Here is a 26,640-nt window from a genome sequence, read left to right on the forward strand (position 1 = left end):
ATGAAATCGCCGACGTTGAAGCATCTTGGGATTTTTCCTCTGGCAGAAAAAAAGAACACACACGTCATGACACGTCTCGTATCCTGAGTGTGTGTGGGGATGGGGGTTTTACCTGCTGCTCGTTAGACCAACCAATGAGCAACAGGTATGCAGCCACCCGGATCCCAATCACCCAGATCCAGGTCAGGTGTGGCTGCTCACCACACCATCCCCACACCACAGTGAAGCGACCATGGATATTTAGACCTTAACGACTCTTTTTTTTATTTTGTAGTTCTAATGAGAAGGTTCTTCTTTTTCCATTGACTTCCATTCGGTCAGAGGTTTACTGGGGCAGCATCTGGCGGCCATTGGATGAAACACAGTTTAAATCACTTCCACATTGGCTTTAACAGCCATAATGGCTGTCACCAAACCTACTCACGATGAAAAAATAATTGCACCCAATTGTATTTGTGTGCGATTATTAAAGATATGCATTAGAGCTAGCTAACGGATCCTGTTTGAAACGTTGTGGGCCCGCTACCATTGGTTACTAGTGGATTGCATTTGTCCAAAAAAGCCTCAATGACTGTGCCATTTCTGCCCTTCTTCCCCATAACAGATTGTGTCCGTTATCTCCAAATGATGGCCTAACTTTCTTTTCTCTCTTGTACCAACCATGGGCTTTAGTCGCTTTGGATAAAAGCGTCTGCTAAATGCAATGTAATGTAATAAATTAATTACTTTATACAACCATATTACATTATACTAAATACATTATATTTAGTACAATGTAATGTTGACATTCAAATACCAATCTGTCTGGACGTTATCATATATACAGTGTACTTACTTTACTACATATATACTTTACTATACATATAACTACATAACTACCCCACCACCACCATTCGCTGAATGAAGTGAAATGATCTTCCAATGGGACAAGAAAAGTTTACTTGATAAAGAAGACTTCCTAAAACGAGTCAAAAACAGATGAAGAAGAAAGGAAAGATGTCTTTCAAAGGACATTTCAAAAGTCAAAGTCAAACTTTATTTTGTTACAAAAAGCAAATAATAGATCTATAAAAAAATCAATCGTACTTATTTTTCAAGATTTTCCTGCTAGTTAAAAATGTATTTTGCAGTGTGCCATGCCAACACAAGCACAATTGGTAATAAAAAAAAAATCCAGCTAGATTTATCTCGCTCTACAAGTCCAATTCAGCATCCTGTAGAAGTTCATAAATATGTCAAAGGAGATCCAAGGAGAAAATGGACATGCTCCACCCTAATGAAACAAGAGGCTTATGAGAAAGAGGGAGACAGAGAGTAGGATCGAGGATAGCGAGAGAAATAGAGAAAGAGAAGCAGCGATCAACCCAGAAAAACAGGGGGTAAAAATTGACAGAAAGCAAAAGTGGTGCAGAACGAGAGAAAGAGAGAGAGAGAGAGAGAGAGAGATGGCAGAGGTAGAATGGAACAGGGAGGGGAAGGTGTTGAGAGAGATGAAGTGTGAGAAAGTGAGAGAGAAAAGAAAAAGAGAGCAAGAGAGAGAGACGGATACCGATTTTCACAGTGACCTCTCACCCAGCAGAGGAAGCGTCCATATAATTCACTCTTTTTAGGGGTATTATGCATGGCAAGCATGGCCTTACCTCATTTCCTGGTTCTCAGTGTAAATATACTGGTCCCCACAGGAAGGGCCTCCAATTCAAAGGGCCACATGTTGCAAAGTGAATGCTGCGAGTGGAGGTACTGCATTGGTACCCATGCCCTGAAACATATCCATTAGTGTACTCTCTGAAATCCCCAAAAATTGGATCAGGGAAAGAGAACATCAGAAACATGGATAACTGTGCTCATTGTTAAGGCCTACTAATGGTTGATGCAAGACCGGCGAACGATTCGTTCTTAAAGAATTAATCTTTAAAATGATTCATGAGTCAGGCGTCACTCGGGCAAAAGAGCGAGCGAGTGAATCTTCAATTCACCAAGTGAAAATAATTAAGTCTTGTTCATCATTTGCCAGAGGTCCTTCCTTGCTCACCATGCATTAAACTAACTGAATCAAATGACCGCAGAGTCTGAAAATCGTAAAACCCTTTATGCTGAGTGACTCGTCAAGAACCAAATCTCAAAAAAGAGTCAAACCTTTCAATACTTTCAATACTACGGAAAGTCCTCACCTTCAGAGGCAAATTTGTTCTGATGAACACAGAGCTGCTTTTCTGGCTGGAACTGATTGGGATTAGATGAATTAGTGCAGCCTCACAATTTAGACCTTGAAACACAAAGGCAAATTGCCATATTTGTATTTTTGTGTAAATGGAAATGTAAAAAATGTAATCAGTGAGTTCTCAGTTGAAAAACACTTGGTAGGGCAACCCATGTTCAGCTGGGAATGGAGGAGATGATAAAAACAAAATATCCACGCTGCATTAAGCAATATTTCTGCGAATGAAATTGGATTGCTAGCATCACTGAATACTGCCGATCACCCTGAGAACCATCCCCCCAATCTACCTAGATGTTCTTTTCGGCTAAATGTTTTTCTTTTTGAAAAAGGAGTCTGGAAATAACTGCCTATTCTCTGTTTTTGGAAAAAAAAAAAAAAAAAGTAGATTAGTCTTAACGAAATGAGTCACTAAAGCACAGCGAGAAGCTGTAGTGGTACATTTCTAAATATTTAACCGTTCCACAATCCAAAGCACAGATTCTGCAGGTGCAATTGGCTAAAGACTGAGCCTGGACCCCATGACATGTGAAGCGCCTGATTCTCAAGACAAACAGATGATTTTTTACGTTGAAATAGTGATGATTACAGGGGGAATTAATGAGGGAATCCTCCAGTACTGGAAAATAATTTGCTCCAAAATGGAAGTGAAATGTTGTTCCAGTGTAAATATCCTTGCTCGTTTTGAATCTGGCAGAGCTCGTCAATGTCCAGTCTTGCATTTACATTTTTCATTTATTAATTTAGAGGCTAGAAACAATTGATTCATGAGAGGCTATACAATCAAAGCATACATTGACCATTGGCGCAAGCTCAAATTGAAGTGCCTGAACACCTGTTTCTAACTTCAACCAGATACAAGTGTTAGATAGGTGTAAGGAATCAGAATAAAAGTTTTGTTATTAGTAAATAAATAAATAAATAATGTTCGCGATACAAATACTCGCCGGTAGACCACCACAGCTAGAACCCAAGCCTTTGTTTTGTATTTAGACAGGAGGTTTCAGTTTTCCAACAGACAACATTGCGGACGGATAATAAACATATTCTAGTTAATTGCTGCCAGATGTCAATATCTGATCGAGGCCAGTTCTCCACCCAGGGGTCGTGGAACCCCAAAGGGAAGTTGGAGACGTTTTGTTTGCAGATCGCAACATGGCTCCGTGTATTGTGATCCTGTTGAACTGCGTTGAAGTTCAGTCACTCAACTCACTCACATTCAGTCAAACCACAGCAGTGAAATGCTAAATCTACGACAGCAGGGAGAGGAAATAGAAAATGACATGATGCAGCTGATATTGCGACACAGCTACACAAGCATATGTGACGGTATGTTTGTTAATGTACTGTATAGGTGAGAGGCATTGGGGCATGTGGGAATTTGTGGCAAGCGGATACATTCTTGGCAGTAGAAAGCTGTGATTTGATTAAATCCCAAGGGAATTTGTTTGACCTTTTTCTTTTATATACATACAGTATATACTGTATGTATATATATATATATATATATATATATAAACAAAAGTTTACAATTCACTTATCATTTAAATGTATTCAAATTATTACAATGAAATCAATTCATAATTCAGTTGTTCAGTTGTTGGATCAATTGTTGATTGTGGTCTAATTTTTATGTATTTTTTTAGATGACCTAGTGGGTGAGTAATGCAATGTATGTAACAATACAGGGCTGGATTATTATTGTTCGAACTTTATTTTATTTTTAATATTCTTCGCGTTTTTCGGGCTAAAAGTGTCTGGAACGGTAGTACGCACAGACATGGTTGAGATCTCGTTAGAACTGGGCCGTTTCAGACGTATTCAATATTGATGTACATTTGGAGTAGACACTTGTGAAAAACTGTCGTAATTTTACCGGAAGTAGAAAAACATTGAGGCGATTTAATTCATTTCAGCAGCAGCCCACTTTGTGACATCATCATCCAACCTTACAGAAGTCCAAGCTTAGGCTCTCGGAACTCATTCACATCCAGCCACTCGCTGCTTCTGCGTCTTCTGTGATTCGCGCTGTGTTTTACAAAACTTGGAAAACTATAAACGTGAATTGAATTTGGGAAAGGAGTGAGGAACAAAGGAAAGAAGGGAGAAGGAAGGAGGAAGGAAGGAGGGAAGGAAAGAAGGAAGGAAGGAAGGACGGAAGGAAGAAGGAAGGAAGGAAGGAAGGCCGGAAGGAAGGAAGGAAAGAAGGAAGGACGGATATATGCATGCATGGATGTAGCCAAATGTCAGACAGACAGACAGAGTTAAAAACTCCACTTTCAGTTAAGTGAATGTGCAAGGTCTGAAGACCCTCCCCCAGGCAAACGCACTGTTGTTCTTGGGATCAGCTGTGTGTAAGTGTTCTCTCTCTCTCTCTCTCTCTCTCTCTGTCTCTCCCTCTCTCTCTCTGTCTCTCTCTCTCTGTCTCTCTCTCGCTCTCTCTCTCTGTCTCTCTCTCTGTCTCTCTCTCTGTCTCTCTCTCTGTCTCTCTCTCTGTCTCTCTCTCTCTCTCTCGCTCTCTCTCTCAGATGCAGATTCATGGCAACGAGCCACTCCGTCTGGGACACGACCGCGTCCTCGATCGTCCGCAGCATCTGTCAGTTTGGGAGGGGGAAAAAACAAATGATCCTCTCAGTCAGGACCATGTAGTGTATTTTCAAAGCATTTGTTGAAGGACATACCGCGGTAAGTTCCTTTTCACCTTGTTCGCTGCGGTTAGATAAGACCGATCTGTCAACTTTAAGATGAAAAAGTTTGATGTAATTCAGGGATCCTTCGCGCAGTGGCAACGGGCCAGTGTGCATTTTGCGCAGTTGTCCCTCCGTGGTGTCTTATTGCACCACACTGCACTCAGAGAATCTGACTATGAAGAGCACCCCAAAACCAGGCATCATATCGAGAAGATATCCATACAAAACGAACGGTTTTTCCTCTGTCGTCATGCAAGACTTGCGAGCGATTCGTTCGTCGCGAACGATTCTTTTAAATGACTCTGGATGCTGGAGTCACTCTGGCAAAGGAGTCGTTTGTTCCTGACTCAGTTCGGACGTGCCAAACTAACACCTAAAGCGAGAGAATCTTCCCAAATTAATTGTGCAATCATCTCAAAATAATTACAGAGGACCGAATTTACGTGGAACAAAAGGCTTAATGGCATAATTCATGTTGAATGTGACCGATTCAGACTTTGCATTCACGTTAATAAATCGTTTGACAGAAGTAAATTACTTTTGTGATTCACACGCAAATAATTGTGAGAGAATGAGGCTAAAAGTCAAAGATTTTGTCATCTTGACATTCTTCTGCCTAAATGAATACTTTTAAGATAATTAAATGTTTTCCATGTTTATGGTAGAAATTCATACTGAGACTTTTATTGTTGAAATGTTCTCCTACAGCTACACACAGAAATAAAGGCAGTGAAGGGTTTTGTTATGAACGTGTATGGTTTCTCAAAGAACCATCTTTACCTATAAAACCTTTTATCTGTGTCTCATCATCTTAAAAGGTTAAACTAAAATAAATCCCTCTAAACTATCCTATACTATAAAAGTTATTGACTCATGGCATGGCATTTTGGAAAATGATCAGACACCTCTATTGTACAATACTGTGATGTCAATACCGAAGCACAATGTAAATGTAAACAAAATTGTGCAAAAAATGGTTTGTTTCACTGTCAAGCCACCATTGAGCAGGGTTAGTGTGTAAGGTAAATTAATAGGGAAATCTGTCAAATTAAAATGCTCATCCTCATTTTCAGCCAGCTGCTGCATAATTGCCGCCCACTGAGACATGGCTCGCCTCTTCCTTGCCAGCAAGATCACCATGTCAGATGACCCCCGCAAGACAGCGAGAAGCGCGGCGGGAGCGCCCTTGCCCGCGAAGAAGGATGGGGCCGTCGCCGCGGTGACTGTCCCGCACATCGACGAGGCCCAGCTATCGGCCGCCACCGGGGGCACCGAGGCGTCCTGCTACCGCTGCGTGGTGCCCTTCGGCGTGGTGGTCCTCATCGCCGGCGTCGTCGTGACCGCCGTGGCGTACACCTTCAACTCCCACGGCTCAAACATCTCAGTGTTGGGGCTGACGCTGCTGGCAGCGGGCCTGGGCCTGCTGGGCTCCAGTGCTGCCTGCTGGAGGGTCCGTCTGAGGAGGAAGGAGCAGAGGAGGAGGAAGAGGGACGAGCGCAGAGAGAGCCAAGCAGCCCTCATGGCCAGCCACGGCGCCTTTGTGGCTTGATCAGAACAGAAGTAGGTTTGAGCCGACGTCACCGTTTTTCCATTTTCAGGGCTTACCGTAACTAGTATCTCGAATGCTTCCAGCTTCCTTCTCACACAAAGAAACTTTGAGGAACAGCTTGTTGACACCCCCCCCTTTATGTTAAACAACATTGAAATCACCCCATATCTTATATCAATTGCAAGAACTGCCTCATTACCAGAAGATTAATATTCAATGAGCAAGGTGGGCAAGATGTAGAAACCAACCTTCAGACAATCCGGACTTCAACCCACCGATACAGCTGGGTTGACAGCTAGGTTGGAAAAAGCGGGATTTTGGGTAAACTCCTGGCTTACTCAAACGCGTGAACACCTTAGGATGGCCTCTGTTGAGAAAGAGGACGATAAGGAGAATAAAACTGATATCTCCACCTCAGCATGGGCGGCATCTGGCGGTAAAAGAAGATTGGTTGAACAATGGCCAGCAGGTGCATTTTGTTGAAAATAACTAACCCTCACCACACAGGAATACCCCTTGTGACCCAGTCCTATATTCCATCGCACACTCAACACAGAAAAATAATGGTTATGAACTGGTACTGCTGGATCGTTCACCTTGATCTGCCTTATACGGTTCTTTGGAATACTAAAAGGTTCTTGAGGTTTGAGATATTGAATGGGTGGTTGATGGCAGAAATGTGGCGGAACAAACAAATCCCTCCCCCTGCGATAAGGTTAAATAAGCATATGCAAGAGTGTAGTGGTCAAACCTCAAAAGTTCCTTGAAGGAAACATTTGTGGAACGATTCCCCAGAATCGTCTTCGTCTGCACCACTACACGACACTGCAAAGAGCCTTTCCTTCCATTCCCATGAGACCTTTTCACTTTTTTCTTTGTCTACAGAAAAAAATGGTGTCTGGACTCAATACTTACCACCGGGTGTGTGACTGAGCACTTGCTACTGAGCTGGGGGTGTTTCTGAGGTACTTCATGTTTGTTGTTGTTGTTGTTGTCACTCGGTGACAAAAGACTGTCCAGCCCCAGTCTGCCTATGTATGTCGCTTTGTATGACTGAAACTAGTGCACTCTTGGTGGGAAACGACCCACTAATCACATATTCCGCGCTTTATTAAATATGTATTAAACCTATTAACTCATTTTAATGTGTACCGTGTTGTAACATTAGCATGAGCGTATTATGTTCTTGATTTAAAAAAATAAACAAAAAAGAAACCTTACCGCTCTCCCTGGGAGTATTGTGTAATATCCTCTGCGCTATTTATTGTGAGTCTACGGAGAAATCAACCTAAATAAATACATTTGTCCTCATAAATCTGAGATGCCCGGGGTGTTGATGAGCCGGATTAAGACTTTGCTTTAGGAATGACTCCCGCTAATATTGTGTTTCGCCAAAGAGCTTCAGGATAAACAAGCTGAGACCCCTGTGTTTGTTGTGGTGTTTACGTTGCCTAGCGTCCTGCCGGCAGCAGTTGGAATGGCAGAACGGCCCCCAGTTTGCGTCACTCTCCTGGAGGGAGGAGGAATGGGGGGTGGCGACGGGGTGATTGGGGGGTGATGGGGGCTGGGGGATGGGGGTGGGGGTCACCAGTTACAACAAGTTGTCACTTCAGGAGTGCTAACTTTATCTCCACTGGTATGGAGCGTTCCAAGAATGTAAAGGGGTGGTTGGGTGGGGGGTGGAATGAAACCAAGGGGGCAGAAGAGCAGAGAAAGGGACAGAGAGAGAGAGAGAGAGTAAAGGCATGGAGTGTAGGAGCAGATTTAGAGGAAGAGGGGAAGGCACTAAAACAGGGGAGAATGGGTTTAGGGGCAGTGTTGCGTTACCTGGTGACGACCCAGCAACCCTCAGTTTTTAAGATGGGGTGAAACATTTTGGGACTTTAGGGGCTCGAAGACCATGACCACCCGAAATGGCCAAGGTAGAAGGCTCACAATTTCCTAATTAATTTGTTCTTATCAACTATTCTCAACACCTATATATTTTTTTGTTTTTCATCATATTTTCTTGTTATGTTCATTTTTATTTTCCTATTTGTTAACCATCCACCCCCGGCAAAGAGATTGGTTCTCACTTGTGTTTCAGGCAAAACTATTAAGGTTGATGAAGTTGGCTTGTGATGTCTCTTTTTAGTGCTCTTGTCAACCTTTACAGGTGAGGATTTTTTAGCCCAGTGTTGCCCATCCCTTTCAACCACAGCACAATCATCTCGCTGAACGCTTTACTGTTGAAAAATGACCACTCTGCTGCAGCGTCTCGCTGTGCCTCAATGCAGTCCAATGGGGGCAAACAATGAGCATGGAAATAGTCATAGAACGTCATACAAAAATCACTTATTATTACAAACCATTTTCCCAGTCGCTACAATACATGTGCGGTGCAACTTCTTGCTTCTGGTCTCTTACGTGAGCATGAAGAGCAAAAGAGACGATTTTCAGAAGTGCAAAAGAGTTAAGGAAAATAAGATAAATAAAATAAAGTGTAAGGCTTTCAACCATTTAATATTTCCAGTATTACATACACTGATCAGCCACAACATTAAAACCACTGACATGTGACGTGAATAACATTGATCATCTCGTTCCAAAGGCACCTGTCAAAGGGTGGCATATGTTAGGCAGCAAGTGAACAGTCAGTTCAACAGCCCACAGAAGAGCTACTGTAGCACAAATTGCTGAAAAAGTTAATGCTGGCTATGATAGAAAGAACACACAGTGCATCGTAGCTCGCTGCGTTGCCGCAGACTGGTCAGAGTGCCCATGCTGATCCCGGTCCACAGCTGAAAGCGCCTTCAATGGTTACGTGAGCTTCAGTGGACCATGGAGCAATGGAGCAATGGAAGAAGGTGGCCTGGTCTGATGAATCACGTTTTCGCTTACATCACATGGATGGCTGCGTATGTGTGCGTTGTTTACCTGGGGAAAGATGGTCCCAGGATGCACTATGGGAAGAAGGCAAGCAGGCAGAGGCAGTGGGATGCTTTGGGCAATGTTCTTCTGGGAAACCTTGGGTCCTGGCATTCATGTGAGTGTTACTTTGACATGTATCGCCTACCTAAACATTGTTGCAGACCAAGTACACCCCTTCATGGCAACGGTATTCCCTGCTGGCAGTGGCCTCTTTCAGCAGGATAATGTGCCCTGTCATACTGCAAAAATTGTTCTGGAAAAATTCCCCAGATCTCAATCCGAGTGAGCATCTGCTGGATGTGCTGGAACAACAAGCCCCATCCATGGGGGCCCCACCTCGCAATTTACAGGATGTAAAAGATCTGCTGCTAATGTCTTGGTGCCAGATACCACAGAACATCTTCAGAGGTCTTGTGGAGTCCATGCAGTGATGTTCTTGTGTTTGACATACATGGGCCAGACGTGACCATCAAACAGACCGGGCGGGTCTGGCACAGTGTAGTTCCTTGAGCCTCGACGGGTCAAAGCTGTTTTGGCGGCACAAGGGGGATCTACACAATATTAGGCAGGTGGTTTTTAAGATTAAGTGGCTGATTAGGACAATATTGCAATCTTCCAGGTTTCAAACATACATGTAATACTGTATAATACTGTATACTGTTTTATTTTGTGTGTGCCCCATTGGACTGCATTCAAACCTATTCTTCAAGCGATAAATTGTGTATTATATAGACCCTTTTCCTTTCTTTCTTTCTTTATGCTGTTTTCTATCTATACACGAAACTGCCTGGTTAATAAAAAACTTTGAAACCTACCCAAAAACGATCTCCTTTCAGGCGGTAAAGATGTATTGCAAAGCCTGGTAAGCAAAATCTTATTCCGTGCTTTTATTTTGAAACACCGATTGCAACGACAGGGTTAGGCTTGGGTTAGGTATGAGCTTGTATTATGAATGTCCCACAGGTCAAAGTCTCAATGTAGTCTCACTTAAGCTTTCCACATCAAACTGTGCAAAAGTATAGTGGATAAGTGCACTATTAATTTTGTGAAATAAATTTGAATAGTACAAATTTTCAAATTTTGTTTGAGTTGTGGACGAATGTGGATCCTGAAATTAAACCAGTGGAGAACCACTACTCTTAATGACACTTGATGTACTGTAAAAATCCAGAATCCAAAAATAAATTGCCAGGCATCGAACCTCTCCTGTACATTGGTTCTGCATAGAGTTTCAGCTTAATGCTGAAAGGGAATAGTGTAAACCAGTGTATCAAAAAAAAAGGAATAATGGAAATTATGGCTGCACTAATTATTCTAATTCATCAGTTCCAGCCAGAATAGGGAATGTAAAGTTTACTGTTGCTATGGGTTGCTATGAACTCCGGTCACCATTTTGTTTTACTTCCATTCAATGGCATGGAGAAATTGCTAAAATATACAATATGTACAAAAATTGAAAAAGGAAGGGTCGAGGTTTCACACAAGATGGTTACAAGATTTTCTGTGGCAGTTTCACCGAACAAGACTTCCAAGCCATCTTTCACAGTCAATGTAAGTGATCCCCCAAATATGGCGGCTTGTTTCAGCAATGTGACGCCGGTTTCACATTTCCTATACCGGCTCCAGCAGAACACATTTCACTCGGAGTGAAAGTAGTAATAAAGGGTTGGACTCTTTTTTGAGATTCGGTTCTTGACGAGTCGCTCAGTAAAAAGAGTCGTTTGATTTTCCCACTCGTCGTTCATTCAATTCAGCCAGTGTAACGCACGGTGAGCTATGGAGGACTTCCTGAACGAAGAACGAGAGTCGGAAGAGTCAGATTGGCTCTGAGTTGCCATCTCAATATTCACAAGAATCGTTTAATTCTACCACAATTTTTTATTTTGGTGGAATGCGAAGAGTAAATTAGTCACATTCAATAAGAATTTTGCCTAATGCCTTGGACTTTTTGACTCCTGTGTGATCTAAAAGGTTTGTTCCCTACCAATGAATCTTTTGCGAATTGTCACTATTAGTTGACCATAATAATAATCACAATGACAAGCACAGTTCTACATGTTTCTGCCGTTTTTAGTGGTTAACAGGATAGGAGTATACCATGGGATTATTTTATTGTAAAAACGGCTGTGGAAGAAAAAAGTTTCGGAAACAATCATGTAAACCATATCCATATGTCTGTATGTACACAGGAAATCTAAAACACATTTCCCATTCCTGTTGGAGCTCTGAAACACGCTTGGACCTGGGAGTCGCCAAAGAGATCAGATCTAGGCAGGAATTTTGACCAAAAAACTTCCCTGCAGCTTCATGTGGATGCACGCAACAAAACCCAAGGAGCTTTAAAAAAAGGCATCTGCTATGCTTTTGATTTTTTTAAATAAAAGTAATAATAATAATAATAATAATAATAATAATAATAATAATAACTGTCTAAACCTTTTTTACTCGTGCAAGTCAATGTGATTTTAATAAGCCTGGAAACCATACAGACATTGTATCTTACATAGTTTGTAGGATTATTGTATTTGGGTGGAAAATTATATCATATTCAAAACAGTTCCGAGTTTAAATAGAGATCAGAGTGAGAACTACGCCTCTACATCTACAGTATATTTACCTGCATATTACATTAATCATTTATCAGATGCTTTTATCCAAAGCGACTTACAATTATTCAAACACCGATGGACACCATCAGGAGCAATTAGGGGTTAAGTGTCTTGCTCAAGGACACTACAGCATGCTAGCAGGGATCGAGCCAGCAACCTTTAGACTACTAGATGACCAGCTGTACCTCCTGAGCTACCATCCCCTTATTACATTTTTATTGGCAACACATCTGGCCAAAGCCAGATGTGTTGCCATTATAACATAAAGATGTATTCTATTACTGACAATTAAAATTACTAAAATACTCTCTGAAACCTTGACAAAGGGAACTGACTTTTATCAGGACATGAAAACGTCTGGTGGAATTAAAGATAATGTTCTAGGAAGAGAATATATTATAAATTATGCAATAACAGAATTGCCAAGGACACATACTTTCTGTAACACAACATTCCAATTAATGTATGCTTAGGCGTTTACTGGCTGTATTGGTGTTGATCACTATGACTTTAGATAGCCAGGACCGGCTCGCCAATTGCATTCTAACTATGGGGCACCTACACTGGACCCTGTGTATTGCTGTCTGCAGCTATTATTATTATTATTATTATTATTATTATTATTATTATTATTATTATTATTATTATTATTATTATTATGTTCTTATTGTTATTATTATTATTATCATTATTATTATTATTATTATTATTATTAATAATAATAATAATAATAATAATAATAATAATAATAATAATAATAATAATAATAATAATAATAAGTATCATAATTATTCAAAATAATATCAGTAATTATCCTTCTTCTTCTTCTTCTTCTTCTTCTTCTTCTTCTTCTTCTTCTTCTTCTTCTTCTTCTTCTTCTCCTTCTTCTTCTTCTTCTTCTTCTTAATAATAATAATAATAATAACAATAATCAGTGAGGATTCCATACTTGGACAACAATTTCTTGCTTTGCATTGTGTCTTATGTTACTTATGTTATAAGTTTAGCCGTACAAGTTTATTTCTAAAGCAGCTTTTTGAGGTTGTTTTTAGCCTCTGGTCAATATTAAGTCATACTCCGAGCTTGGACATGAAGCTATATATACTTGTTGAAATGACAGAATGGTGAAGTCTACCATTAAATGTTTTTTTTTTTTCTTCCTTGTCCTTGTCCTATTTATATGTTTTCGGTCTTGTATATATTTGGGACTTTCCTCCATATGTGGTTTTCTAGGCCATGGCCACATCAGAACGCAACTCTGAAATGACCAACCGACTCCTCGTATTGACTCAGCGCTGAGCCACTGACAGAAAGAGAGAGGGAACAGGGCGAGGAGGGGAAATCCCTTTTTTTCTTTTTTTTCCACAGCGACCCTCCCTTCCTGACACCGAGGAACTTTCGTGTAGTGGTGTCCGATTTGGGAGCCAGAGGTGTGAGCTTCAGTGGCCGTTTCAAGGACCCCCACCATACCACCCCACCACGCTCTCCTGCCTCCTGTCTTCCCAATTCCCCCAACTCCCTTCTCCTTGCACGCCAAAAAAACCCTCAATGGGGGGAAAAAGAAAAGGACCTGACAAGCAAACGAGGGAGCGGTGACTATTAAAAGTGATTCAGGATCAGTGGGAGAGCAGGAAAGAGGGAGGGAGGTGGTGGGATTCTGTTGCAAACCACGCCCTGCAGCAAAACTTTGAGCAATTCCCCTGCTCCCCAGCCCTGCAAAACCCCTTTAGAAGGATGTTCTCTTCCAAATGTATAAGTTAATCGATTGTATGATTGATGTGATTGATATATGCTATATGTATTATAGACAAGGGACCAGGAACACTGCCCAGGATAAAAAGTTAACTTTTTATCTGCTTGTAATAAACTGTTACTAATTGTTACTACTGTAGTTAGTAAATGCTGACAAAATGTGAAGATCTCTCAATGCCTTAACCCTTTTTCCACATTAATCGAATCCTCAGTAATTATTTTCCATTCACAAGTAGAATATTTGCAGCAGGGCTTGAGGCGCATGCGTGACCTGCACCTTACAGATCCCTTTGAAGACTTGGTTTGGGTGTCATTGCCTCTGCTTCGGGAGCACGTGTCACTCGCAACCTGGGGCTGTCGGCTCTTATCGCTTGAGAGTCAAGTCTCAGTTTATGCCCTTGTGTCCGACTGCAGTTGCCGAGTCGCGAATAAACAACTCTTTTGCTTCTGAGTCCCTTAAAACATTTGGTCGATATGACCTAATTGTTCACAAGTTTGTGAGAACATCACTCATTTGAATCTTTGCAATGGGGCCTTCTCCAAGGTCAAGTGCTGTTCTCATTTCACTTCCTGCTTTCACAGTAGTCTACTATATTTCTCACAAAAAAAAATCTCCTAACTTGTGAAAGGTTTTTAGAGCATGACTTTTAGACATAAACACTGCGTTTGCTATTTTTAATCACAGCCCCCCTCGTGATGAGGCTGGCCGCCCTGCAGAGAGGCTACAAAACGGACCTTTTCAGTCCTAATGAGTAATAATGCTAATGTCATTGAAGTCCCACTTAAATTTGTGCACTCTCTGAAACGGCCATAACGTTAAGGAAAATGTAAATTTGTTTTCTATGTGCACAGACTGTCACATAAATCAAATGGTAATCAGTTGTCATGGGTATTTAGTTTCACTTAATTTATTTATATTGATTCAAGGCCATGAGGGTGTAGCATTTTTGCAAGATTTATACTGAGGACAGGTTGTCTTCCAGTTAAGGCAGGTAATCCAAAAGGATTTCCTATGCCAGGTTTGTTAACAGGTTTGTGAAACATAAGTGATTATTAAAAGGTATTTATATAGCATTAGGTGGTCTTTTGCCAAAATGTATGAGTTATTTTGAGCAGGCCAATGAATCACTAGAAACACTTCAAAGTCCAACCTAAATCTTAAAAGCTACATTAGATTAGGATTTACTTCCGAAATCACTTTGCTTGAGTTTAAAAGCAAACCATAAAAAGACCCTCTCCTAGAAGTTTATGACATGTTTTGCTTGAAATTACTAGTGTATCTACAGCAGTTTGAAAGTCGGCAGTTTGTTTTAAACTATTTAAAAAATAATCCCCAACTGTTTTAATGGAATTTGATGTCTTGGAAATGGAAGTACTTTTCAAGTGCAGTCAAGTGCAGGGATTGTCAGCTGTGAAACAGCCTGTGACACATACGGTTGCCCATAGGGTTGCCAGGAATGCGTAGGGTTGCCAGTTCACTCTGCTGATTTGTTGATGGTAATGTTGTCTTCCAATGTTCCAAAACCCATGCCATGTCAAAAAACTGGATTACTCCGAATGAAATAAAAATGAACCATTTTGTTTTGAGATATTCCATGGAAACATTCCAATTATTATTAAAAATATTTCATAATAGACATTTCCACAATAACAGTGCTGCCTATTATTCATTTTTATTTCATCATTAAACTCAGCAATATTGCCATATTTTAGCCAGTAAGCATATAAATATAGTGTATTGTTTTTCCATAAATTCATAGATTGATATTATACAGAAACATTCTAGGCCATTGTTGCCGATCTGTGAAAAATACAGTGTTCGGAAATACCTCTTTCAGAAAGGCGTCATTGGGAAATTAAGCCTACTGTTATAAAAAAAAGGAAATTCAGATTTATTATGAGATAAAAATGAATCAAACATAGCAGTATTGCTGTTAAGGTGGATATTATTAAATATTCCTCAAAACAATTGGAATGTTTTCAGGATAACATTTAAATTTTAAAATTAATTAAAAATATACGTTCAAAATAAAATGATGCATTTAATTTGTGATTCATTGAATTATTGTTTGATGAAATAACTTAATTTAGAGTAATTATTCAGTAATTGGGAGTAATTAAAAGCAATTATGCAAAAACAGAAGCTTGCACTCAACTTAGACCACATAATATGTTTTCTAAGTTGAGTACAAGCTTCTTATTTTTCGAGGACACCGCATAATATATTATATTGCGACAATGCTGATAAAGACATACAGTATGCCAACATGTCATATAAATGAAAATGCATGCGTCACATCATTATTTGTGTTGTGTACCTGCAACGTTAGTGTTAATGCATAATGCTGAAGTTTGACATTTGGGATGCAATAGACAACAAAAAGTGTCATGACAGGGAATCTAATTTAGAACCGCTGACTTTGTTTGTGATTGTTTAAGATAAGCTTATCTTTAATTAAATAAACAAAAAAGTACCCCTGGCCTAGACTCGACCCAGACGCCACTGGGCATGGCAACAATAGCAGGTGGGCCCTTTAAGTCTCCCTTGAGTCCTCGTCATTGTAAAGTGCTTCAATTCCTTTCTGGGTTTTTTTTCATTTGCAGCTTTTCACCGCATCTGTTTCTTTCATTTGCTCAAACGTGTGGATAGATTTAAAGGCCCTGCTGAAAAAGAAAGCGCTGCACTGTTATGCAGGATTCTCCGGGGGGCGCCGTGATAGACTGGAGGGGTGTGCAAAAGTAACGTTGACCCAGTTACGGAAGCATGCATTGTGTTTGAAAAGAATGGCGCCTCTGCGAAACAGTATGATGTGCCAACCAGAGCCTGGATCGGTGGAGATAAGGAAAACCGCGCTGTGTGTGCATGAGAGCCTTGACGCACAGAAGTAACTTCCCTTCCTTGGCACAATGCAAGATTTTCCAGCAATAGCGTACAACACGATGGTCAGAAGCGGCTGCTTTCTGAACTTCTGAGGAGGTCGTTTCAAGCCTGTGAAGTTGGTCTGTTTCTCTGCAATTTCCGAACTGCCAAGACCTATCATTGCTAGAATACAGCAGAGCATGAAGGGTATCGGTGTACTAGAGATGTTACAGAAATACTTTCAACCTTTTTTCTTTGTGTAAGTCATAGAGGTGGCATTTTTGTGACATATACAACATGTTTGCTGCATTGCGGTAGCTGTAGCAGCCAAGCTTACCTAAGCCCCAGAAGAACTAAAGGGAACTACAGGGAGTTTTCACTGGAGGGCATCTGTGCTGTCAAAAATACAACTTTGTCGTTTACCATAGTACAATCTGCTATCATACCTGAATAAAAGGCTTGTCAAGAAATTACTCCTAAGGACGATGAACATTCGGCAGTGCACGTCTGTACAGCGCACAAGTCCACGAAGAGAGTGTGACAGTTTAACTTTGTTAGGGGTGCCAACCAGGTTGCTCTCCTGACATTTGAGACTGTCAGTCCTTTTTTTAAAATTATAAATCATATTATAAATATTACAATAATATAAATCTATAATAAAATATATGTTATAAATCAAACCTCACAAAGGATGCACACCAATCTTCACCAATTTGCAGCACAGTGCATTGTACTGCTGCCTCACAGTAAGAAGGTCCTGGCTTTGATTCCCACCTGGTGCGCTGTTGGTACCGCGCTCCAGCGGGTTATCTCCCGATTAGGGGGAGTTTGCATGTTCTCCCCGTGCTCACATGGGGTTTCCTCCATATAACATATAATAACCCTCACTAAAAACATACACAAGAAACAGTGTCTGACCAGCGATGGTTGCTGAAGTTGGTCCCCGTACACTGTAAGCTGCCCACCGTTCCTGGCCTGCCCCTTGGAGGAAGGACAAGCCTCGATGGGGGTAAAAAAGTGGAAAGGCATTTCATTGCCTCCATGTGCGTGTACGTGTGTGTCGGCCCCTGTAGCTGCACGTAATGCATGTGTTGTGGTTTGTATGTGTGACAATAAAAGATGAGCTAAAGCTAAAGTTTGTCCAGTTTAAGTTTATAAAAAATGTATACCCTACTCAGTGAATGACTTACTCAACCCAACAAGAACACACAACTACAGAATCTTAGTGCAAACATCAAAATATTCATATATTAAAATTTTCACAAAACACACAAAATCCACATAACATAAAATAATCAAATTCAAAAATTTGGGTTTTCTTAATTTGTGGCCCAAAAGGAAAAACATTTTTTTTAGTTCTGTTCAGTTCATGAATTTAAACAAGTGTTAATTCAGTGCAGTATTCAAAGAGGAACTAAATGAAAATGAAATAAAAACCTTCAAGAAAATTTTTTATTGTTTTTCACACTCACAGAGTCAGTCAGTCAATCCGGTCCAGTCAGTGGGAGAATCCAGTCTGCTTTGCCTTTACTACTGGGTTGTGGGTGAGTGCCTGGCTTCCAGAAACAGCTGAGCGAGTGGATATGGATTGATCTAGGAGAATATGGATTATTGCAGATTGAGGATTGTGCAATAATGAGTGTCAGGGGTAGATGAATAAACAGACACTCGTCCAGTCCAACCAACCCATCACCCGCCTCCTGGATCCGATCCCCTCCTCTATCCTCCACTTTGCACTCATGGAGGGGGAAGAGTGTCACACTGTTAATGCTTTACCCCTCTGTCCTGATTCTCCGGGATCCGTCTATTCACGCAGTTAATCACCAAATCCTTCTCTCCACCCTAGATGATCTTGGAATTACAGGATTTCCACACACCTGCATTATATCATATTTGGTCAATCACTCATACCAGGTCTCATGGAGGGGATCCCTATCCAAACCTTGCACTCTAAACACCGGAGTCCATCAGGGTTTGATCCTGGGACCTCTGCTGTTTTCTTTTACACTAAATCCCTTGGTGACATGCTCTCCTCCCATTGCTTCTCCTACGCTGATGAACACTCATTTATACCTCTTCTTTCCTCCATCTAAATATTGGGATATCGAGGATGTCTGGGCACCACCTGAAGCTCAACCTCAACAAGACAGAGCTCCTCCTTCTCCGTGGGAAAGACTACCTTCACACACACCGCTCCATCACCATTGAGAACGCCAAATATCTCCCTCTTAGACTGCCAAGAACCATGGGATAATTCTGGACTACCAAGTGTCCTGCTCTGCCCACATCGTTGCTACAACTCACTCCTGCAGGTGTATCCTCGACAATATCTGAAGAATACGGCCATACCTCACGAGTGGCGCAACACAAGTTTTGTCTCAGGTGCCTGTCATTTCCTGTCTACACTACTGCAAACTCTTTTGCCTGGGCTACAAAATTTGCCTGTCACTCCCCTCCTTCCGTCACTTCACTGGCTTCCCATCTCCGCTCAGATAAAATTTAAGATGGTGCTCTCCTACAAGGTCGTCCATCGAACTGCTCCTCTATATCTCAAATTACTGGTCATGTGCACTTGCTTTGAGGACTCCTCAACCGAGTCTTCTTCATCTACCTGGACAATATCCTGGTCTTCTCAAGCAACCTTACATGTTGTGCATGTCAGACAGGTGCTTCAGAGGCTCCTCGAGAACAGGCTCTTTGTTAAAGTGGAGAAGTGTGAGTTCCAGCTCAGTCTCTTTTCTTGGATACATTATCGAGACTAGGCAGGTGAGACCGGAGCCTGTAAACATCTAGGCAGTAGCAGAGTAGCCCCATCCCATGTCCGTGAAGCAGCTCCAGAGGCTCCTTGGCTTTGCCAATTTCTACCGCTGGTTCATCAGGGACTACAGCCGTGTGGCCACGCCCATCACCCAACTCACATCTCCTGCTGTCCCCTTTCCATGGAACCCTGAGGCTAGTGCAGCCGTCTTAGACCTCAAAAGACGATTCACATCTGCACCAGTCCTCATTCACCCTGACCTCTTGACACAGTTTGTCATGGAGGTCGATGCCTCCAACTGCAGGGTAGGGGCTGTACTCTCACAGTTTTCGGCCAAGGACCAGAAGCTCCATCCCTGCGCCGTTTTTCTCCTGTCACTTGTCCCCTGCTGAGTGGAATTAGGATGTTGGGAATCGAGAGCTGCTGGCGGTCAAACTCGCCTTGGAGGAATGAAGGCAATGGCTTGAAGGGGCTGAACTCCCGTTCATATTGTGGTCCGACCACAAGAACTTGGCCTACATCATATCAGCGAAACACCTCAACTTCCGTCTTTCTTTGGCGTGTCGCCTTCACCCTCACTTATCGCCCTGGCTCCAAGAATTTGTAGCCCGACACTCATCACTCACTCATCAGTTTGCTACAGAAGTGACTGGCTTTGCCCCAGAAACCACTCTCCTGTCGTCCTGTGTGGTTGCCAGGGTGACCTGGGAGAGGCGTTGGTGATCAAGGAGGCCCAGCAGACCCAGCTGGATCCAGGTAATGGTCCCACTAATTGTCTCTTTGTACCCACTCTGTCCGTCCTCCAGTGGACACATTCCTCCTGAATCGGCACTTCTGGTGGCCGGCCATGGGTACTGACACCTGTGCCTTCATAACTGCCTGCACCGTGTGAGCTCATGGTAACGCCTCCTTGTGTTCTGTCTGTGCTCTGCTAACCTGCATCTCAGGTTGCCTCCAGGATGGCCCTTCCTGCCTGCTGTCCTGTCTGCCTGTCCATTACCGCTTCCCCACCACGCTACCGACCAGCTCCGCACCTCCATCCCCTGTGTTCCCATCTGTTTTCCTTACTCCGTCTCCACGCCAGGATCCCATCCTAAAACAAACATTTCCCTTTTACATACTTTACATACTTTACATACTAAGTCTGTGTCCTGCATTTGGGTCCCATCCGTATTCATAACAAATTGGAGTCGGTCCCTTATTAACATAACATAAAAACCACAGCATAGTTAAAAGTGACCAGCTCCATGTGTTTTTAAATAAAAATCGATACAAAGGGAACGTTGTTCACCGTTAATGGTGGACACCACCATGTTGCCATGATATCAGGTCTGTTATCTTGGTAAGCTCGGGCGTGAGTGATCAACTCTGAAATTCCAACTTAAACAGCTGTTCCTTTACACTTTTCAGAGTACGGGATTGAATTTTTCCGAATTCTAACTTCAATGGAACACAGCATTAGCTGTTCTATAGACACACACCAATACGTCACAGCCTGCACATGCTGCAGCAGCCAAGGTGAAGAGTGATCAGAATGCGAACAGAACCTTTCCTATATACAGTATATTTATCGTGAAACTGCAATGATATTGTCATGGGAAAAAAACGGTCTGTGGTGCAAAAAAGGTTGGGAATCCCTGCTTTCAAGGGCCTAGAGTTCATGGGAGGTGTTCACTTATAAGTCAACACCTAGCATAACTTTCTTAACTGTCCGTTAAGCCCGGTACTAGTCAAGCCTGCTCAAATGAAACAGTACAATGATAGCACTTTTCCATTGTGGTTCAGGTCCCAATCCCAAGCTTTGGCCAATCAATGGCCTGGTGTTGCTGAGCTCTACCCCACCCAGTTGGTACGCTTGGGAGCTGAAATCAGCACAGGTACTTCAACAAGGTCTGTTGGTGGGGGAAAAAGCCATAAACTACAGCCTGTCCACAGTCAAAGGACAACAGCACTCATGTCCCCCATCCTATGTCCCTGTATAACTTATAACTTACCATCCTTCAAATGACTGCCTGCAAAAAGGCTTTTTCATTCACCTTTCTCCTTTAACAATTGAAGACCGGCCCATCTGCTGGTTTCCAACCTAATCCTGTTGAGTCTCTCTCCTTCATTAGAAACTAGAAAAACCTACACAGATGGAAGGGGACAAGGCCATTTGACTTTGTAAGGAATTAGCCTGATTGCCGTCAGAGGCTTTGTTTGGCCATGTTTTCACCAGCAGCCAGTCACACACACATGTGGATGACCACATTGACACATAACACACCACACAGCAGGATTAAAAGCCACATCCAGTTCTGTTTGCCTTATGTCCGCAGATCCCTGCGCACATCGCTTTCACAATCCCCAGTGTATACATACACTGAGAAATGACTGATTTTAGCAATGAAAAGGTTTAAAATTTCAATCTCTTGTTTGACCAACACGTCTTCCCCCTTGAGGCTCTTTGCCTCACTATGTTCACTTTCTCTCTTTCCATCATTCACACCATCTTCAGTACCTGGTCTAGTTTTCATGAGACTCTGCTTTGTCTATCACTGCAGTTCAATTACTGTTTTGAGTGTGAAGAGCAAATGGAGGGGGAAAGCAGAAAGTGAAATTGGCTAGAGGGGACTTGTTTGGCAGCTAAATGGAGAAAGTGAAATCCATAAAATAGATAATAGATAGAATAGATAGATCCAATGGTGACCCATTTACGGTGACGTGTAATGATTAAAACAATTTGACAATGTATAACCAACTTTACAAGTGTCCACTCGTGTATAAGAAATTTGATGTGGATAAAGTAGATTTAGGTTTAGAACCAAGAGGAGCATTAACTTCTCAAACCAAAGTTACGCCCTTGCATACATCACCATTTACATTGCACAGTTAGATCCACCGATCAAATGCTGCATAGAAACACAGTGAGAAGCTGCAGCAACTACACCTGTGGTAGGTTTCTCAACAGCCTTCAGTTTCTAAGATTTGTTTTCCAGTGTATGTCCGCAGTGATAAGGATAAGTGACGGGCACATGGGATGGCTCGGTGTGTTTGTACTAGAGCAGCTTTGGTTGTTTTGCACAGACCCCCCCCCCCCCCCCCCCGGTGTGTTCTTCACGACTTTACAGGGAAGAATTTTGTTTTATAATCTCCGGTCAATGTTGTCACGGCTATATAGAAAATAAATAAATAAAATGGTGACCGTCTGTGCCTGAGCAGCTTACAACTAAACATGAAGTCCAGGGGGTGTAACGTAGGAATGCATAGGAATGCATGAACACATCCATGCACACACACACACACACACACACGCACGACACACACATGCACGCATGCACGCACGCACACACACACACACGTTACATTTCATCTATTAGGAGGACTCCCGAAGTCAACGGTCAAAAAGCTCTTAGACCTACTGTTATGCACCCTTCTAGCCATATGGTCCGAATCTAGGTTTAGAGAAAGACTACTCTTCTCCCTCCCTCCCTCCCTGGCAACTAGAGTCCATATGGTTTATTACGGAGAAAAAAAAGCAATTCACTAAACAATAGGTCCTACAAGGGCTCGTGGCCGGTGCTGAAATTTAAGAGACGACAAAAAGGTTAAATCCATGATGGATGAAGAGGAACAGAGTAAAGAAAAGTTTATTACGGCACAGGATATATTCCTTTTTTAAAGTCATATCAATCACATTAAAAAAATATTAATAGGGTTTTAAGAACTGGCACGTGACAGTCTAATTTGATTTCAAAATCGAAAATGTAATCACCTCTGTTGACGTAACACGACAGTTATTTAATACATATTACATGATTTCCAAAATCCTGAAAGTGACATTCATGGAAAGCTGACAGGTGTGTATGTGTGTGAGTGTGCGTGTGGGTGTGTGTGTGTGTGTGTGTGTGAGAGAGAGAGAGAGAGAGAGAGAGAGAGAGAGAGAGAGAGAGAGAGAGAGCGAGCGAGCAAGGGTTGTGTGTGTGTGTGTGTGTGTGTGTGTGTGTGTGTGTGTGTGTGTGTGTGTGTTTGCTTGCACAGACAGTCCCAGCCTCCATTTTGCTGTCCATATTTTTTTTCTTCTTTTGCCTGCTTCACCCTGCCACTGTATGTGCAGTTGGCAAAATTAAAATGGTGGCTTAAGTTATTAAACTGAGCAGCTTTAATCATTGGCTGCAGAAATTCAAGGTTGGAGGAGCAGCGCGGATTAACGTCCTTTAAGCACAAAGCCTTCACATCCATCCTGGCCTGCTGTCGCCGTCTCTCTCTCTCTCTCTCTGTCTCTCTCTCTCTCTGTCTCTCTCTCTCTCCCTCCCGCTCACTCTCACTCACTGATGCTCTTCATTTAATTTCTCTGCCATGCCACCCTCCCTCCCTCCCTCTCTCTCTTTTTCTCTCTCTTTCTCTCTCTCTCTCCCCCCAGACCCAGCTGTCTATCCCTGTACTCTGTAACTGACATCCACGTTGGACAATCGTATCTCCGGGTTCCTCTGGACATAACCTCTTCATCACTCTAAGTTCAAATATCTCTCTCTCTCTCTCTCTCTCTGTCTCTCTGTCTCTCTCTCTCTCTCTCTCTCTCTCTCTCCCCCCCTCTCTCTCTCGCTCTCTCTCTCTCTCTATCCCCCTCTCCTCCTACCAGTCCGAGCCACTGGTGGCACACAGGCGGGGGGTAGGGCGAGGTGGGGCGAGGCGGGGTGGGGTGGGGTGAGGGGCGGGACTCCCGGATTCTTCTTCTCTGGACACTCGGCTCCGGACTGGTCTCTCTTGCGGTGCTAGCGGGAGCTGCGATATGAGGTGGCACCATGGGTTTCATGGAGTTCTACCTGGAGATTGACCCTGTCACGCTCAACCTCATCATCCTGGTCGCTAGCTACGTTATCCTGCTCCTGGTCTTTCTCATCTCATGCATCCTGTACGACTGCCGGGGGAAGGACCCCACCAAGGAGTACGTGCCTGAGCCACCGGCGCCACCCAGCCAGTCGCCCATACGCCTGGTGGTCATGCAGAACTCGCCCGCCTCGTCCCGCTATGAGCCCAACAACACTGCGGCGGGCCGCACCGCACCGCCAACACCCGACCTGAGCCGGGACCGGGAGCGGGAGAGAGAGAGGGAGAGGGAGAGGGAGAAGAGAAGCACTCTCGTATGAGAAGGAGGGAAAGGTGGACAGTGGTCACAGGAAGTGCTCCTGTAATCATTTTGTACAGTATTCTTTTAGACCTGTACATATTTATTTCGTTTTTTTTCTTTTTGGCGTCAAAATATCACTGGGGATACAAGAGGGTAAGCTTTGCGGATGGACCTTGTGCTGTGGCTTGGTCCGATCTCCATGCTGACGTTTTACTTCGCAGGTATAGATAGACCTTCAAGGTCATGAATCCATCACATCCATTGTTCCATCCATATATACAAAACATTGTGCGTGTGTGTTTTCAGACTCCAGAGCCAGAGTCAGGCATCAAGAACTTAAATACTTAACAAGAGTATTTAATCAGATATGCTGCTGGTAGACTTAAGGTGGGGGGTAAAATTGGGGTCAGGGGAAACATGGCTGACGATGAGTTGAGGGCAACTCCTATAGGAAAACCCCACCCTTAACCACCCACACGCATCTGTACGCATCATAATTTAGGGGCCGTGTCGGATAAGGTTCTGAGTGTGCCCTCATCTACTTTTTTTTTGTTTTTCATTATCAACGGCAGGAACTGCGTTAATCAAAAACGACAGCATATATATGTGTCCCCTCGTAAGTCTAACCAAGCAGTGTAAATCTACCCGGCGATTACACGAAACAACCCCACTGTTGGGGGAGATATTATTGGCTGGCCCTGCAAAATCGGCATATCGATCATCGCATTTGGTACGCTCGAGGCTCTTGTGGATTGTTGTTTTTAAAAGCCGGCATATAAAAGCAAAACAAAAGAGACAAATCAATAACTTCACTGGACTTATGGTGTTTTTTCTCGGAACAGGGTCGGGATGCCGGAGGGAACTGCTACTGTGACAAGAGCCACCGCTGTCCATCAGTGTAGCTTCCCACTCCATCACACCCCCCCAGTGCTAGGTGGTGATGCAGCTCTACTTAGTCCCACTTAACAAACCTCTACCACCAGCCTGTAAACCCCGCCGGCTGATCCCGCACACCCGTAATGCCCTCCATCAGTCATAGGCTGGTGACACAAAGCCTCAAGGGAAAGGGAAATAATGAATGGTCGGATGGTTGGAGAGCGTCACAAGGCCCTTTCTGACGTATGGCACCCTGCCCCCAGATACTTGCGTCCATGCGGCCTATGACGACACCAGCACTACACAAAAAACTGCCTTTTCTGGAGTTAAATACTTGACTAAAGGCAAGTACGCAAAAATAATTAGCCCGGATGAGAAAAAAATGGATGTAATGAAGATTGTGCAGTGCATAGTCTTAAAATTCTAAAAACCTTTGTGATCCCAAAGCTAGTTCTCTTTAAAAAAAAAACAGGGACCTATTTCTTTCTTCATGGTTGGAGACATACCCTCTCGAAGCTAGTTGAAGGATCTCGTACGCGCGAGACAATAATTTCTGTCAAAAGAAAAAAACAAACAAACAAAAAGATGTATTGTTGCAGCGCTTTGCCGTCTGCGACAACTTCTGATTATTATCCTTAATCTGTCGTCTGCTCGAATGGATAACTCTGCCGGGTCTATTTGGTTGTCCACCCCACCCCCTCGTTGTCGTTGGCTCGCATAGTGCAGACAGGACCGCACTGTTTACGCTACTCTAAAACTTAAGTCGGTAGTGAACACATTTTATGTAACAGGTGAGGGGGGGAAGGAGGAATGCTCTGTTTCAAAATGCATGCGGCAGATGTGATATTGTCAGTCAATGTAATCACAGCGTAATTACAGTGCAATTACTCATATAATTGCAAACATATTTGTTTTCCTCAGTGTGATTCCCGGGCATAAAACGACACAGATAAACAGATGACTGATCCATCATCAATGGAAACTTTGCCACTGGGAAACATCAAATTTTCCAAAACCAGACATCCATACAACACACAATCAGTATATAACTAACTGCAGCCTAACTGTAACTAACTGTTCTTAAGCACTTTATACCCACAGTCTACAAGCAGTTTAATCACCCATGCCCATAATAGCAAACATTTCATTGAAATAAATGTCATCATAACTGTTTTTTTTCTTTTTCTCCAGGAATATGGCCTTGTAGCAAAGAAGAAATAATGGAAATGGAATCTGACTTGAATTTATCACAACCGCTCGCCCTGCTCATCTACTGTACTGGAGACTGTGCTGACAATGAGACAGGTC

The 26,640-nt window shown here is 42.7% G+C and overlaps 2 protein-coding genes across 4 annotated transcripts; both read left to right on the forward strand.

Moving 5' to 3' along the window:
• Window positions 1-4,770: 4,770 nt before the first annotated feature.
• LOC307245923 (transmembrane protein 100-like) lies at window positions 4,771-26,640 on the forward strand. Of its 3 annotated transcripts, none has more exons than XM_080021662.1 (3): window positions 4,771-4,903; window positions 5,982-6,468; window positions 26,524-26,640. In XM_080021662.1, the coding sequence occupies exon 2, from the start codon at window positions 6,014-6,016 to the stop codon at window positions 6,455-6,457; it is 444 nt and encodes a 147-aa protein (XP_079877788.1). In that variant the 5' UTR covers window positions 4,771-4,903; window positions 5,982-6,013; the 3' UTR covers window positions 6,458-6,468; window positions 26,524-26,640. The 3 variants fall into 3 exon arrangements, with proteins under 3 accessions (XP_079877788.1, XP_079877787.1, XP_079877789.1); XM_080021661.1 differs by lacking the exon at window positions 26,524-26,640 and adding an exon at window positions 7,343-7,903; XM_080021663.1 differs by lacking the exon at window positions 26,524-26,640 and adding an exon at window positions 7,343-7,903 and having other exon boundaries at window positions 4,857-4,903; window positions 5,986-6,468.
• smim36 (small integral membrane protein 36) lies at window positions 24,131-24,475 on the forward strand (the record flags this gene model as incomplete). The annotated part of the gene is made up of 1 exon (XM_080021950.1): window positions 24,131-24,475. One exon carries the CDS (start codon window positions 24,131-24,133, stop codon window positions 24,473-24,475), a length of 345 nt encoding a protein of 114 aa, XP_079878076.1.

The sequence above is a fragment of the Zeus faber genome (genome assembly GCF_960531495.2).
Source record: "Zeus faber genome assembly, chromosome: 20".
NCBI lineage: Eukaryota > Metazoa > Chordata > Actinopteri > Zeiformes > Zeidae > Zeus > Zeus faber.

What these genes read in the sequence shown, in the direction of transcription:
- LOC307245923 (XM_080021662.1), top strand. Translation starts at nt 6,014, where the DNA reads ATGGCTCGCCTCTTCCTTGCCAGCAAGATCACCATGTCAGATGACCCC.